We start from the raw sequence: 17,130 nt of genomic DNA on the forward strand, positions 1-17,130 counted from the left end.
ATATATAGTGGCGTCGTGTTCAAGAGATATTTCCCTTTTTATCCACCTTCTATCTAGCAATTCCATTTGAAAAAGGCTAATAATAATATTAATTTATTAACGTGGTAACAATTTATGAAATTTTAAAATTGCTAAATTGTCATTGGTTGGATTTGTACGCATTATACACTTGAGAAAGACTTGAGAATTTTGGCTTTGTCACTTTCAAAGACTATTGTCGATTAACTCCGTAATAACCCGCATCACTTATGGGTGTGCCACATTAACCACTCAAACCCAAGATGTTGAAATTTTTATCAAGTATCAAAGCTTAGGTTTGAGCATTCATTTGCCCAATCAGAAAAAAAAGAAGGAAACAATAAACGTATGAGCTTTCTGTGATTTAGTTTTCGTTGTAAGTTCGTAAGTTTGAGTATATATCATATAAGTTGCATTTACAGTTGCTGCGTAGATACATCGTGTATTTATTTGATCCCACTAGAAGTAATTAGTAAGAAATACTGCGGTAATGTATCGTTGTAGATATGCGGATGTACCAAGAGTTCTGGTTCTCGTCTTTAAGAAGTCTATTGAAGCTGTTGAGGTCATTATGATTGCTGAGTCCGCTGATTTCTAACGTACAAAGAAAAATGTCCAATAGCTTCCTTTGACGTTCGGGAAGCGGCCTTTAGGGGAGTCCTCCCACTCGGACCTTATTAGCGACTTGTAACAAAGATGCTTGCTTGTTATGAGATTGTAGTAGAATCAGCAATGCATTGTCTTATATAAGCATATGCGAATAAATCTGGTTTTCACCATACCATCGCCGGTGCGGATGAGGCACTACTCGTCTTACAGTCAGTCATTCAACTGTAATATATGCTGTTCTCTATGGCGACTACTGGAAGACCACACGGCCCTGTGGATAATAGTGACAGTAATCAACATACGAGTCTTAGCTAATGTCTTTATTTGCATCATTTTGTTTCAGCTATTGTTCTCCAGCTACTGCTGTTGTTATTGTTGCGACGGCAGCCGCCACAGGTCATTTCGACCTTGAACAAGGAAAAAAGTCAATGCCAGGCTTTCATTACTACGAATATCCTAAATTGGTCACTGATGAATAAACTTATTAACAATAACGTACGCTAACATGGATTATCAGGTGACTACAAGATGAATCGACGGTGTTTTTAACTTCTCGTTTTTTTTTTTATCAATATATTAATTCACTCATGTTCACGTCCTAACATTAGAACGTGTTTTTGAAATGACATATCCTATATTATTCTATCTTGGTTGATCTTTTAAGCTAGCTGACCACTAATTTGAACAAAGTAATTAGTGATTAGTGCGAATCATTTTTGCAGCCGGATGCCCATCTTCTGATGAACTTGACAGATTTGAAGTTCAGCGGCGGAGCAGACGACTCCTATTGTGTGTTTATTTGGTGGTTCATGAGCAGAATAAGCCGGGTTCGGGAGACTATTGAGGAGACTGTATCTACTCTGCTAATCGTTCCTATCACGGATTCTGTCTATGTAGGAAAACATACGCACTTCAGTTGCAGTATCTTCCTTTGTAAAGCTTGAGCATTAGACTATTTGGGTTGTCAACCTAAGGTATGGATGCCACTGTTGCACTGACTGAAAGTAATGTACAGTTATGAGGTGTTTGATATTTTTGATGACAGCCTTCAATATTTTGGAGCAACCATGATTTCTGGTTGCAGTTTTAACTAGTTGTTCAGATGAAGGTTGATCTGGATAGTTTACTATTCTCTACCAGAATGCTTTTAATAGCACTTTAATTATGTTTGATATCGGCACATTTCTTGATAGACCACTCTTGTTTTCGTATTTACTCGTTCTATGTAAAAGTGTCAACTACAAGATCTATAGTGATATCTATTTAGTACCATATGACACCTGCTTTCTACTCAAGAAATCTTTTTCAACACGAAGTAACCATTGTATGTTCAACGGCTTTAATATTTTTCCTACGATGAGTGAACGTAAAAATAGTGTCATTTAAGTACCAAAGCAGACGCGATGCAGATTTGTTCTGCTCTGCTATTTTTTCTTTCTGTCTTTAGAGATATACATTGTTTTTTTTTTGTACATTAAACGGTGTTCATTTTTGCCTGTTATACATCCATGTACCTAACCTAACTTAATCGTCTCTATTCAGCAGAAAAAAATTCAAAATGTCGAACGCATCTCTTCCCGCCGGATGGGAAAAGCGAGTTTCGCGCAGTTCTGGTGATTGCTATTACCTAAACGTGCACACGAAAGAATCGCAGTGGGAACTGCCAACTGAACCCGCCCAACCTAAGGGCGATAAGGTCCGGTGGGTAACCTAGTGGTCATATCGACGCTACAACTATACTGACAACCTTTGATTAGCAAACGTCATCGAAGATTAAACCTATAGAAAATTGTCAGTGTGAATAACTTTAGCCGTTTTTAATTCAGTTTGGAACAAAGCTGAATATGTTCATTAAGTTTTCCGAAATAGCAGTCTAAACCTTTAGTAATGAGTCTATTAACACATGAGCATTTCGAATATTTTCGTACACAAAAATAGTTATATCTTTGAATTTAGTTTGAAATGGTACTTGATCTAACTGCGTAGGCCTTCTGTATTTTTTCTGCGGAAGAGTGCGACATTTGCTGGTAAAACATAGGGATTCAAGGAGACCTTCGTCTTGGAGAGAGGAGAATATTACAAGAACCAAAGAAGAAGCCCTGGAAATTCTCCGAGGTACAAAGAGATTTATTAAATTTTAGCTTTTCGTTAGCTTTAGTTTAAATAGCAAAAAGATTCAAACGATTTAAAAACCAAACTTATTCAATCTGTGCTCTTGACATACACCTCATATTAAAAGCTGTTTTTTTACGAATTATAAAGCGTATTAATGCAGCTCAAGAACTGGGTTATTAACAGCAACGAGATATCAATGCAGACTTGAAATCAAAAAACACTAACTGTCTAATAACAATCTAGTTCCTCAAAAGAGAAAATGATTGATAGCAGATAATGTGCCGTCCGCTATAAACTAAGCAGTTCATTATATATCCCCTTATCCTTAACAGACTACGAATCCCGTATTAAAGCTGGATCAGCGACCTTTGAAGACCTTGCCACTAAATTCTCGGATTGCAGCTCAGCTCGCAAGGGCGGAGATTTGGGCTTCTTTGGACGTGGAGCAATGCAAAGACCCTTCGAAGAAGCTTCATTTATCCTACAACCAGGTCAGATGTCGGGGCCTGTGGATACCGATTCAGGAGTTCATCTCATTCTACGAATTGAGTAGGCTGTCGAGTGAGTCACTGATGTTACACCAATAATTGACTAAGAATAAAGTCAGCCGATATTCCTTAAAAAAATACTATTATAAAAACTATCATTAATAGTTCCGGGGTTTCTAAAAGCTCAGTTATACTGCATCTGTGTCCGTCAGGCGTAAGGAGTGTGTGATCAGATAACGATACTGCGGGCAACCTATTCCATAGAATGAAAGTTAATTCCCACAGAGGAATCTATTCGGATAATAAGAATCACAACACTAGAATATATAATGGCCATTTTTCCCGACACATAGTGGAAAATCGAAAGACTGTGTAGCGAATGTAGTAGCACAAAATTTTTGAATCAGAGTTTGAATTGTTTAGAAATTAATTGTGACTTGACAATGAAATACAATAGCAGGAAACATTGTTGTTACTTGCCAGCTATGTTAAGTGATCTTTGAATGAACCGGAGAAGCCAGAGAAGAAGGGCTGTTTCCTATGTTTCGAATAATTTGAAGGACAGAAAACATTGCGTTTGAATCATAAACAGCTATAATGGATATATTTGTTTATGAATGCATTTAGTTAGATAGATCATCTAACTTTTTTTGGCTAAAGTTTTGGGTGAAAAGACGGATAATTTGACGAGTAAAAAGTAAAAGGGGGCATTTATGTCAAAACAAAACGAACAATCGATTCTAACTATAATACACAAAACAAGATATAAACTTACGGAAGTGTATGCTAGTGAAAGAGAAGCAAAAAAGCACGTATTAAATATTAACTTCGGTTTGTTTTTTATTAAATATTTCCCTTTTATTTTACATAGACACAAAAGCCTGGGTACAGCGACGTTGAAGTTACCGGTCTTTTTATGAATTCAAACCCGTCTTCTTCCTTGGGTTATTTAGGAGCAATGGTAGTCCACGTTCTACTCTACATGCCTCTTTTGTATTATAATTACATTATTATTATTACTGTTTGGTAGCAGGGGCACAATTCTTTATTACAGAAGGTTATTTGGCATGTAATTATTTCAATTAGTTATTGAACTTTTATACTCATTATCGTTAGGATTACTAAGTTATATCTCTAACTGACCTTTGCGTTCCTATCTGTAACAGCAAACTTCGCCTTTCGATTCGATTTGGTAGTAAATTTAATAATAAATATACGCTGGCGCTTATTATGTCACGCGGTTGAAATCGTGCTAATATTAATATACAGTTTTTAGAATTTCTTGAGTGTTTTTCGAATGAGTGCCAAACGCTGTTTGTGAGCCTCAGAAGTTGATGTTTTCTTGTACGTGTGCAGATCTTCACCGCCAAAGCCTGGAATATATAGATTATGTTGACGCTCCAGAACCTGTAATAAAGAAAGCGTTTAATATTCATGGAGGTTATGAAAATGAGAGTTTGTTTCTTACCATGGCGCTTGGAAATAAAAGCAAAGTACCCGTGAACAATTCAACTTCTACCTGAACAGAACGTTTGTATATATCCAAGCTATGTTGTGGACAGGAGCACTCCCGTAGGCGAGATGAGGTATGTAATACCTTAACGCGCTGAAAAGTGCTTCAGCATTGAAAGTTACTTCAATAAACGACTAATGCTAGACAAAATAGGTGTCTGTTGTCAAAAAAAAGTAATTGTTTTTTAATCAGTAAACATCGGAGCCTACTTAGTGCTCTCTATAGGTTGATACCACAAGATTTGTGATCCATTTTGTATAGGTAAAATACTATACCACGGAGACATCCTTAGCTTCGAGAAGCTGACTTTTGCGGTGTTTTGCCATAAGGCATGACGAACTAACAACGCTCTCGATAAAATCATCCGCCAGTTGAAGTAAAACCCCTTCGACCTCTTCATCTAATTGTTGCATGGGGTCAACTTCTTTAACGAGCTCGGTTAGCCTGTAATGATTTATACGGCCACAGTTTAGACATATTATAATAGACATCAGCGAAAAAAATATTGATAGACAATATTTTGCTGATGTCTATTATTTTTACAAGACGCTCATTAACGATGTAATGATTTATACCAAAAATCTAACGCCTTGTATGTACATTATTATAATACAGTAGGTTTTGAGCTATACTTAGCATTTTTAGAACCAGATAAATATTCGCTAAAATACTGAAGAAAACGCTAATCAGGCCTGGCATACATGGCTAGCGTCTACTATAAAACGTGCGTCAATTAATGAAAGCAGAACTACGTACTTTTCTCTATTGAGAATTTGCTTATCGTCGTTTTTATTCTCCTGATCATGCTGATCTTTCTCCTTTTCCTTATCTCTTTCTGCGCGTTCCTGACGCGCCCTCTCCTGTTGCTGTTGTTTCGAGCTACTATTCGCACCTCCTGGGCCAGCGCCGCTACTGCTGCTATTACTTCCACTTCCACCACTAGCGCTACCGGATCCACCGCTTGAACTGCCCCCGCTACCTGAATTGTTGCTGATACTGTTGTTTGAAGTGTTGCCACCGCCTGCATTGCCTGTCGCTGCGCTAGTCGGCCCGGCACTGCTAGATTCGGATTTTGGTGCTCCTCCTCCGGCACCGGTAACTGCATTTCCGGCCGGGGGTGCAGCAACGGCAGTTGATATAGTAGGTGTCCCTGCCGATATTGGAGTAGACGCTGGTACAGACCGGTCGGAAGTTGGTCGGACGGAAGAGCTTGTATTGATCGGCGTTGACGGCGCAGCTGCTAGAGGTCGTAACGGAGCTTGCAGCGTGCTCAAAGGAAGTGTGACAACTTGCGGGCTATTTGTGATCTAGAAACAACATGAATGGCAAAAAAAATAGCTGCATTATTCTAAAAATTGGCTAAAGCAAAAGAGTGAATACGTTAGAAACGAAAAAAAAAATGCTAACTATGTTAATACGGCAAATAATATCTTAGTACAGAGGTATCTAAAAAGCTATTGATCTGTGCAATTCTCCTTCGCCAACATGTAACTACTTGGTAATTAGTTACTTAGATGATTACTTCGTTCTTTTGTCCCTTTGAAGGCTACTATTTAATGATTGGAAGTTCTTTTTCAATATGTCAGTTCTAGAGAAGACTTACCCTAGCGGTAACAGACGTAGGAATTGCTGATGTGGTTACTGCGGCAGTGCTAATTAAAGTTGCTGGGGAAGCGCCACCTCCAACAGCGGTTTGAATCGAACGACGAGCAACGACCGGTGCCGCTACAAGGGTGCCTCCACTCGTCGATAACTGAGGCATCACATATTCCACCCAGAAATAACAACTATTTAATGAAGTAAACGACTCTACTTTTCTTCTGCGGCTCTATCATCGGCTTTAAAAGCTTTATCATCCATATAAATGTAGATGAATGACACAACACTAAAGTAATAACAGACAATCGGACTAACCTAGCACCATTGCCGTAAACCAATGCCGTAATGCCTTAAATCTTAAATGATGTATCTCGGAACCCCGACCCATCTTCTTTCACATATTCAGGTAGGTATATTAAAATATTACGAGCTCACATGAAATAAGTTCAGAAAGAAGCTGCCTCGAAGTTTTTGTCTAGTGTTTTTCTAGATTTCTTAAAATAATTGAGTTGTCATACCAGACTGCCGTTAATTGAGGTTTTGCTTGCGACTATATTTGTTAATTTTGCATAGCTGTTATTAAATTTTAAGAGAATAATAGAAACATGATACTCACAGCGGTGACAGGTAGCTGCACCATAGTAGGATTGGACGATACCACAGTTGCCTGTGGAAATGTCGACACAGCCGAAAATATTGGCCCTGCCGATGAGACTACGATGTGCGAAGATGGAAGAGACATCTGGAAGAATACATTTTCCATTATTTGCATGCTTTCGTGTTACATTGTAATTACAAGTGACTTCTGTCTCAAACTAGAATTTGCGGTAATAGAAAAGCTCATTGAATTTTTAGCAGGTTAGCAAATAATACATATATAAATAATATATATATATATATATATATATAACGATAAACATTGTCAAGCCACTTATTTCTTATCTGTCTTTAATAAAGTTTCTTTCTTAAACATTTTTTGATGATTTCTGGCAAAAGAATACTTTAATAAAATAGCATCTTTATGTATAAGCTTTAGCAAAGTGTTAGCATTGTCGTCGTCACTGCTGGAGTGATCAAGAAGAGATTACCTAGGCGAAGTGTGTGCAGTCTATCATTGACCCTTAGCGAACTTGCATAAAGGCAACAATGATGCACTTTACTAACAAACTACATAGAAATAGAGTAGATATAGGTAAACAAAACAAAAAGTTTTTGATTCTACTTTTGGAAGATAATCTAAATAAACGTATTTTGCTTTAGAGTAGTTCAGTCACTGGAGAAACCATTGTAACCTCCCCGACCAAAAAGAAAGGCATGGAGACACTCAGTAACGTTTCAGTGCTGCAATACGAACTATTCACTATAACTTTAACACTTTCAGTACACACGAACCGTTATATTTTCGGTGACTTAAATGTTTATAAGATTGCTACAAATTACGAAAATTAGCCAGATAGAACCCATGCGGCACACACACACACACACACACAGTACGTTCTAATTTAGCCGACCTGCCTTCTTTAGAACTCCTGCCATAAAATATCAGAATCCTGATCAAATGCATTCTTTGTAAACAAATATGCCCTTTCCACGTATACTGGCGCGGAATTTTGAACATGGTTTGGCGCGAGAGTCTACGAACTACGTTGGATGAAGAATATGATCATAAAGACCAGTCAGATATTGATGCTGCTACTAGTAATCATGCTAACAAGCATACAGTCCAATAGAAGTACGCGCTCGTAATATGCATAGGATCAATTACTACGTTATGAGTGTTTATTTAAATTTAGTGAAAAATTTCTACACAGATGGCACGGAGGGTACGCGCATTTGGAACAATGAAGTAACGAGGATGGAGCACAGAATTATTTTAGAAAGTACTTCGTGAGATTTTTGCTTTCTGACAATAAACAAGAGCAAGTAGAAAATAAATCAGAGAGGAAGAAAAGAACTAATACGAGTAAGTATAAAATCATGCTCTGATAGCATCTACGTAAAATTACGCTATTTTCTTATTGGCAGTTTGTTTCATGTTAAACTCTTCCAGAAGACTCCAATAACCAACTTATCATTCTAAATTAATTTCAGTTTTTTCAAACCGATTAGTCCCGGCAGCTGCTAGTGTTTAACTGACGTTTTTTTCGAACTTTTTTTTACCAGTGGGCTTGCTGATTCGCTTTGTTAGAAATATCGTTTGTTCCTTGCAGCGAAACGAGCCAAGAAGAAAAAGGGTGAGTCTTCTTGGTATTGTTAACAAAGTCTGCCTTCTTTGTCATTTTCAGCGCGTCTGATAACGTATTTTTATGAATCTTCAAGCTGCCGCGCTCTGACTTCCTCCCATCAGTCACCTTGCCAACACATCATAAGTGCCGTTTCAACTAATAAAATATTACGTCGTTAGCCAAGAAATTCGCAACACGTGTAAAGTGCATTTTTTAAATGATGTAATAACCATTCTCCTTAATTAACAGGTGTTTTTCCTCTAGAGGCATCATTAATAAAAGTATTTTATGAAACGCCATATACGATTACTCAGTTATGAGTAAGGTTCGTGAAGCTTCAATTCATGCGACGAAGAATTAACGAAGTCTCTTCGAAACACTCTTGCCGTATATAGGCAAACATACTCGTATTTCGGCACGCAATTCCGAAGTGGAGGAAGAAAATAATAAAAAATGTATCGAATTTTCTGAGACCTTAAGTTTCATTGTCTGGCAAGAAAATAAAAATGCTTATCCCAAAAAAATCCGTATCAAAAAAATCCCAAACTTTACATACATGTTTATTATTGTTACGTAAGTACAACACGATAAAATTTAGTGCATAAATACATTTACATTTTACGATACAGAATACAATACAATTTGTGCGTAATCTAGAGATGCACACTAAAATAAAGTCTGCGTATTTTCATTAATGGGGTCATCGAGTGAATCTGCAAGTTCGTAATGGAATATGGAGTTAATACGACCATAATAGAGCAAAAAGGAGCATCAGGCGTACTGATTTGTCCTATTCAAATATCCTATTAGAGATAGCGAAGCGCTAATGTCGCCGCTTACTAGTGGGCGGGACCGACTCAACTAAATAACAAATTCTATTACGACTATGGAGCCCGGTCCTTCGTACTGGGCTAAGGAAATTATTCAAAAATTAGTTCGGAAATTACGAAGCGATGCTTTCCTCATACAGCTTAAATAGTGGGATCAAGTGGCTCTCGCCAATCATAATTATTCCTGGCAATTTAGATTTTGCTTTATGGATCCATTATACCAGTTTAATGATTCAGACCTGCGATTTCGGTGTTTCCATTGCCGTACCGTGGATGGTTTACTTGCCCTGATTCCGATAATACTCTATCTAGTTTAAACATTCTGATAGTTTGTAGTAGATATCTCATTCGTTCTCCTTTGTGCTCATGGTTCGGCGCCTCTATGGCAATTAAGCCATCGCTGTGTTATCCTTAACTGGTTGCCTTTCACTCTAAAATTTTCGCAAATTGGTCTTTCAAAAGCGCCACGTTCCGAGCGGCTCGGTCGATTCATTTTTATCATAGTGTTTTCTCACCAAACCATTTTACACACAAAGCATCATAAATTGTTAGAGTCATTCTTGGAGAAATTTCTTACCGTCCTGTTAGGTCAGGTATATTTGTCCCTCCATTATAGCAACAAAGATATTTGATCAATCTTTCTTTGCCCACCATTAAACACCATAAGCTGCGACAGCATATTGAAAAAGCCGACATTAGGAACTTATAGAATACTTTGGTAAACGACAATAATAATAATGTGTTGGGGCACCCCTGAGTCATGTAGAAAATTTATTATAGGTCTATACGGTATAGCTTAACCCTTTATTAATGATAATTTATTGTTTAATACCAAGTAGACCAAGCCAAGAAAAGACTAGATATGTTTAGTGCAAGAGTGTAACGTAGCATAAGTGCTTATTGACTTTGTTTATTTTCGAGCTACATTTGCAATAGTCCAAAAATTCTTTGATTCTTAGCTGGTATCGGGTTATCCATTTCGCTGCTTTAACCTCCTGTTCATGTAGCTACTCCATTTCAGTAAATAAATCAGAAATCAAAGTTTGCAATTTTGATAAGTTATGAAATTAAAGTGGCGTTATTGAAAGAATTCGCTATTGCTCAATTGTAAATTAGACTGACTTTTTCGATTTTGCAAATCTGCCAAAATTGTAGACCTGCCAACTAGCGGTATAATACCTCGTTCTAACCATAGCGCCTCGTGTTATGCTTGTGACACCTGTACGTCGTTAGCAGTTCATGGCTGAGCAATGTTTAGAGAACCTCGTTCCTAACTCTCGTGAACGCGAATCCAAAATGACTCATATCCTTGCTAGTAGGTTAGTAACGATCTCGCCATCTTAGATTAATAAATGACTTATCCCATTTAAATATTTTCCTTCCGTTTCGTAGTACAAGGAGGCCAACATGTGCGGCTGTTTTCTTGCCTTTTAGTATATGATTTGTACACCACACTGAGAAGCAAATGAGTAAAATACAAATGTGAAAACCAGCTGAGGTATATCTTTGTGTGGTTTTGCCATAGATGTGTCGCAGTGATTAGATTTAGCGTATCCGACGGCTAAGTAAATTAGCGGAGCCGCTGCCTCGGTCGGTTGATTAACACCATTGGCACGCCCGTTCAAAACTGGTGCTTTTAGTTATATACTTTGATTACCGTTTGTATTCTTATCATTCACGCTTTTATTTAAAATTTCAGGCAAATATGTCCGCATTAAGAGACTGGTCGTATACTTATGGGCACAATTTCTTACAAGAGCTTGCAAAAAAAAGTAATAAAAGGATATTTCATAATCATGCATCAATCGACTTTTCCTTCCAATCATACAACGGCATATAGTCTTAGACCATGCACCCATGCATCAAACGCTACCTATAATTAGAGTAAAACCTAAATTGACTGAAGGCCACTAGCCTAGCTGCTACTCACAGCGTGGGTTTTATGCAGTGCAAAAGATCAAGGAGAATATATATATTTCGAGTTAGACTACGCTCTCTACTGGGCTGCTTTATGCGCCGTGCGATTGACAAATTGCGCTCACACACCTTTTGCTCACGCTTGTTTATTTGGCATTCGGAAAGAAGGCCTGCGACTTTAAACACACGACTTCTTGGAATTTGGGGAGCCTTTGATGCAGGCTAATGCAAACCTTCTATTAATTTTTTGCTTTACCAAAGCTATCGACAAAGTAGTGGGCACACAGTGCAAACGGCAACACCTTACCCATATTCTCGATTTGCACCCAAGTGAAGATCTGAAGAAATCTAAAAAAAGCGCCTCAAACACGTTGCGTAGTTTTGCATCAATTATGATATAATAGCAGATTTGAAGTGCTCTTTCTCTTCGTTGTTAGGGAGTTTAATTATTGAGTGGAAATCAAATGACTAAGGCGACGTTAGGGAAGGCAGGCTGGTGTTAGCACACTGACATGTCACCGCTACGATTCGACCCCCTCAGATTCGCTGCTCAATATCTGAGCGAGCCCCTTTTAAACTGCTGTTTTGAATGTGCCCGGAATATTCCTTTGTCGTACGCCACCTATGCAGCCGAGCACTCTACTGTCCGTCAGAAAAAGAACGGCGAAGCGGCTTTTATGGGATCGTTTTTCGAAAATGTTCAGACGATGCTTAGCACGTTAGTAGGTTAGTCGATAACCCATATCGATGGTGTTTGGGAACAGGCAGATTGAACTTAGCAGCCTTGTATTCGAACGTTTAGCCCTTGTGAGAATTGCCAAGGCGTTAAGACAAAGAATGTGTATCACTATCACAGTCGTGATTATATAGTGGCTATTTCGGGACGCTACCTATACACGAACAAAATCTGCTCTCGCATAATAACCAAGCTCCATTTAGTCCTTTTCAAGATATAACTTAAATATTTAGTATCTAAAACTGATGGATTCAAGATTGAATTCTATGATAGAATTTAATTTTTTTATTAGCTAACTCACGCTTAATATGGGTTATCTTGTCTTGTAATGACATTGACAACTTGTGCTAATTGCCACATTATTTAATTGTGCATGGGTTCGCAACATTATTTTTAGCTTAGATTGTATGCAAAGTGTATAGGACTGCTGCATTACCCATATGTTAATATATACGTTTCTTATGTTCGATTAAAATTTACTGCTTAATCTTACGTTCCCTCATCAATGAAGAGTCGAAGCTGTATTTGAGCCGAGTCAGCAGACTCGGCTCAAACACGGGTTCTAGCAGAGGTTTTAGCAGCAAACGTGCCTGCATCCGAAAATCTATTGACAATCTTATATTAGTTTCCTTTAAAAGGAAGCTGTATTCAATATATTTCTTTGTTTCGCTTGATATGTCTTTTCAAAAAAAATAGCAAAGGTACTCTCTTCTCTTTTTAGCACGTAGTTGAAAGGTTGTGGCCCTCAAGAAAATTATAGGATGTTCATTGATTGGCTATCGCTACTGTTGGTATTGTGTAATTTAAAAGCGATTAGTGAGCTTTTGTTACTGATGATTTTTGAAAATGATATCAAAAATTGCAGAGTGAACCGTTATAATATCTTCTTAGCAGAACAGTTAATATGTGATTGGTAAAGTAGTTCAACGATGAGAGTGCAAGGCGATTGGATTCGAGATATCCTTAATTCAAATTCAATGTTTGGCGCCAGTGTGTGTCCTCAATTTCTACTACAGCTTTTTCGGGTTAGTCCTTACACAGCCCTTAGAGACGGCACGATCACACATTCGAGTGTGCGCACCCTAAGTATGGACGGTCCTCCTATATTGCATGCGAAGACGCTTAACCGGGAATTAATCACTAGTCTTCCATTATAATGGTGGTAAATCAAATATCGAAGATGCGCAGTGATTCTTTAACCATTGGACGCTATTGAAACGACACAGCAGCTTCTCGTGCATTGCACAAACTGTAGCCCTCAACGACCGACGAGTTGGGTAACACTTGACTAATGACGTCTTTATTTTGCTAAGGTAATTCGTTCACATATGCGATCAGCAACTTTGAAAACGTTAGTGTCAAATATAAATAAAAAGGTAATACCCAATAATTCTCTACAGTATCTTAGTTGTTTCTAACCTTCTTTTGCAAAACATCAGTGACTCTGTCTGTTCCGGTTAGAAGATACACGTAAATGGTCGAATTACAGCTGATGTCGCTATTAAGAAGACGTGCTTTCCTATTCCTAGTGGTCATCTTTATGAACTGGGCCTTTGCGAATGCTGATGAGCCATTTACGTGCTAATCAACGTGATGCTTCAAGCAGAAAGTCGTAAGGAGGTCGCAGAATATAGGTAATAGTGCTATGTATTATAACGGTCTCGGATGTAATTATAAGGAGCCTTATGGGATTTTCCCTGAACGTCTTGATTATCTTCAGCCGAAATTTAAACTTTACACACAGGTACTATCATACAAGGGAAACACGTCCCATATCGTTACGATTTTTTTTTCGCTTATGTGCATGTTCCGATTTTTTTTTACTTTTGTTTTGCCTCGCTGCGTACTTACTGCATTTTTTTTCTTAGAATTTCCCAAATACTCCCGCCATGATATTCTGGTATAACAGTTCATTCGGGTTAGAGGACGCAGAAACGCGATGTTTGGCGATCGCTAATGTTAATAACACATGAGTCCGGCGGATCTGGCGATCTTAAATGAAGGCAAAAGCTTCGCGCTGTCACAACGAGTGAGAGCCAACGTCATTGTCGCCGACGGGAAATGAGGCGTGCGCTATTCAACAATGTACTTTGGATCGGTTGCAAACGGTGTAGTAATTGATATTTCTGCCGAAAATATCCAGTTCGTTGGCTTCTCTCTCGGTGGCCAAATGTCTGGCTTTTTTGCTGGACACATTTTCCATGTGAAGCATCACCGCATAGGAAAGATTAAGGCTCATCTAGCTAACGCTAGTTAGCTTAGTTAGCAAGCGCTTTAGTTTAATGATGGTTCCCTTTGGTAACATTGTACGATGTACTAGACGAAAACATTATATAAGGCCAAATGTTCGATTGTTCACAGCTCTCGATAGTGCTGCGTCCCTCTTTGAAAGATACGGCATCTACCCGCGTAAGCAGTACACCTACTTCCTGCACATCTCAGGAGGCAACCTCCTTTGATAAGGAAAGATCGCCATCGAGATCGATTACGGACATGGGGGTTACAATTTCAATATAGGCATTGAGCAACCTGGGGTAATTATTAACAGTTTGTGTCACCTCGTAATTTGCTTTTTATTGTTCAACCTTACCTTTGAGTATTTAATTTCAATATCTATGTTTGTGGCTCATAGATAACTTAGCCTTGCATTTTAGATTTAAAAAAATTGATGCTTATCCCCCCCACCCCAAAAAGAAAACTGCATTTATGGAACTTTTAGCAAAAGGATTCAAGCCATGAAAGACTTGAAACTTTACCGAAGGTACCTTTGGAATTGGAAGGATTAAGCGAATGTAATTGACCCGAAATAAGCTCTGTATTCTATATAAAATACAAATTAGTGAAACGCAAGTATGCAAGAATACCTTACTCATAGAATCTATATGCATCAGTATTTGGCGATCGTTTCTCTCTTTTCAGTTTTTGATCTAGCTTGTTCTCATAACCCCTCATAACGCCAATAGTACATCGACGCCTTGGAGAGCCAAGATCAACGTGTCTATTCAAGACATCGCTATCTCACAGTCACAAACGCCAACCGTAATCATTATGCTTTCGCGAAGGATTTTATTCATTTCTTAGGCATGATCTGAGCTGGCGTAAATGAGACAGTCTACTTCCACAAAACTGACTCTCGAGCTCCTTATTGGTTCAACGATTCCAGTTTCTAAATAAACACTGCCCTGGTCCATAAGATGATGTATGAAACAGGAATTTAGTAGATGTCTGTTTCTTAGGTGCAATAATCTCCGATTATAAACCATTGAGATCTCTGGCCAATTTCTACAATGAGTCAAGGAGGCACTATGGCATGAAAGTCATTTTTTTGGAACAAAAAAAAATATTTTATTTGACTTTTGATTGTTGTACTAATAAACAAAAAAAAAACTTTGTTGGCTACAACCCCCACTCAATAGTGTCTATTTATTTTTCGTCAATTTATAAAGAGTCTAAATTGTTAATTTCGGCAGATTTTACGCGCTTCAACTTACGTGCTTATGATGACCAGAGCCTTAGCTTTCACTTCAATAACACCCGCAGTGACAATCCTATCGAAACAAAACAAAAAAGAAAACACGGAATAAAAATTTACATCTTATTCCAAATAGTCTAAATTCAGGACTATGTATTAGGCATAAGAGATGAATTAAACCTTTATTTGATGACAATGAAAGGGGAAAGCTAAATATCCGAGCAATGGATTAATAAAAAGAACGGATGGCGTGGGCGGATTTGCTGCGACTCTAAAAGCATTGCTAAAGTGACTCTTTTTTCAATCGGTATTTCCTAAAACAAGGTAGCGGGCCTGCAGGTTGTAGATAACAACGAAGTTAGAAGGCTGATTTCATAAGAACCACGGGTTTGCGAAACGCTGGTTCGAGTCCGGAAGTCGCCCGGGGTTAGTATCCGGAAAAGGAGACGCGCATTAAGTTCGTTTATTTTAGGGCTTTTGTCAAAAATCATAATTTTTTCCTGCAGAGCAATACGATTGCCATAAAAAGACTACTAAGAACTGTATGTGTTCGTCCCAGAGAAAAGACCTCTGCTGGGTCCTGGTTTGCACATAGCCCTCAAGTACATTTGATACAGCCATGAGGTTCGTAGCGGGAATCAACAGCTTGCTGTTCCTAAACGAGGGAACTGAAACTGTCAATGCCCGGATAACTTAAGAAAAGGTAAACTTATTTCTGAAACACACCGTCATATAATAAACATGTTTCTAGGTGACTTTCCGACAAATGATTCCTCAGCTAAGAAATCATTATAAAGATTACACTGTATTCTTGATGCTAGCCTTAACGGCGATGTCGTCACCTTAGGTATAATCTGACGCTATAAATTCAGATAGGTTTTCGAGGACACCAAAGTCCTTCGTGTCAGCTATATTTTTAGCTTTGCTTTCAGAAATCAGCGCACGGTCGTCAATTTACAGGTAAACGCGATCTAGTTTTGTCGAGGTTGACGAGGTCGAAAAAACTATATGGGCCAATTAAAAGGAGCGCACACAATTTAACGAAGGCTTTGAAATTTTAGCCAAATTAAGTTATAACTGCTAAAAGTTGAAACGTTACATACACACATCACTCATGTTTTAACATGACTGATTTAATACTATTAAATACGGCCAATATGACAAACATTTCTCAACTTCATATGCTGAGTTATTCAGACATTATCTATAGATAAAAATACATTTTCTTTAGGTTATTCCTAATTGGTCGATGTATCTAAAATAAACCTAATTGAACGACGAAGACAAAGTGGCGTGGAAACATCTTGTTAACGGTGTGTGCAACTACATTGGTTGAATGTCATGGATATATATATGTGGTGAAGGATGATTAGATTGTATTCAGTGCCTATATAAAAGAACAACAAATGAATGTGCTAACTGCAAGCCTAAATAGCCTCTTGATGGCTCTCATTCTTCAACTGGACGCCCTTCGCATCATCACGACTAGACGTGTACAGAGCACGTTGTGATTGGTCGACGGCGTTGTGGGTGTTTCCCATTGCAAAACAAGCTGTGCTTATAAAAAGCCGCTCGATGGTGCAGAAGGAAATCTTTTCCAGTTATAGG

The 17,130-nt window shown here is 38.2% G+C and overlaps 3 protein-coding genes across 7 annotated transcripts in view; 2 read left to right on the plus strand and 1 right to left on the minus strand.

Annotated features, from left to right (window-relative positions):
* Positions 1 to 1,601, plus strand: part of PMCA (plasma membrane calcium-transporting ATPase 3) — a 107,683-nt gene extending 106,082 nt beyond the window's left edge. Inside the window, exons 10-11 of the transcript XR_015324536.1 lie at positions 971 to 1,144; positions 1,350 to 1,601. The gene's annotated coding sequence lies outside the window, so the exon portion shown is untranslated. The remainder of the gene's footprint in view (positions 1 to 970; positions 1,145 to 1,349) is intronic.
* Positions 1,450 to 4,056, plus strand: LOC111246638 (peptidyl-prolyl cis-trans isomerase NIMA-interacting 1-like). Of its 2 annotated transcripts, none has more exons than XM_022796554.2 (4): positions 1,450 to 1,601; positions 2,173 to 2,328; positions 2,639 to 2,742; positions 3,075 to 4,056. In XM_022796554.2, exons 2-4 carry the CDS (start codon positions 2,186 to 2,188, stop codon positions 3,293 to 3,295), a joined length of 468 nt encoding a protein of 155 aa, XP_022652289.1. In that variant the 5' UTR covers positions 1,450 to 1,601; positions 2,173 to 2,185; the 3' UTR covers positions 3,296 to 4,056. The 2 variants fall into 2 exon arrangements, with proteins under 2 accessions (XP_022652289.1, XP_022652288.1); XM_022796553.2 differs by having other exon boundaries at positions 1,457 to 1,601; positions 2,170 to 2,328.
* Positions 4,046 to 16,843, minus strand: LOC111246637 (uncharacterized). 4 transcript variants are annotated; one of them, XM_022796551.2, is made up of 6 exons: positions 15,542 to 16,843; positions 6,959 to 7,084; positions 6,347 to 6,496; positions 5,500 to 6,050; positions 5,019 to 5,187; positions 4,046 to 4,637 (listed from the first exon to the last, which is right to left on the minus strand). In XM_022796551.2, exons 2-6 carry the CDS (start codon positions 7,082 to 7,084, stop codon positions 4,503 to 4,505), a joined length of 1,131 nt encoding a protein of 376 aa, XP_022652286.1. In that variant the 5' UTR covers positions 15,542 to 16,843; the 3' UTR covers positions 4,046 to 4,502. The 4 variants fall into 4 exon arrangements, with proteins under 4 accessions (XP_022652286.1, XP_086840823.1, XP_086840822.1 ...); XM_086984697.1 differs by lacking the exon at positions 15,542 to 16,843 and adding an exon at positions 7,854 to 7,899; XM_086984696.1 differs by lacking the exon at positions 15,542 to 16,843 and adding an exon at positions 7,858 to 7,893.
* Between the last annotated feature and the right edge of the window lie 287 nt (positions 16,844 to 17,130).

Source organism: Varroa destructor, unplaced genomic scaffold (assembly GCF_002443255.2).
Source record: "Varroa destructor unplaced genomic scaffold, Vdes_3.0 BEIS01000003.1, whole genome shotgun sequence".
In the NCBI taxonomy this organism is placed as follows: domain Eukaryota; kingdom Metazoa; phylum Arthropoda; class Arachnida; order Mesostigmata; family Varroidae; genus Varroa; species Varroa destructor.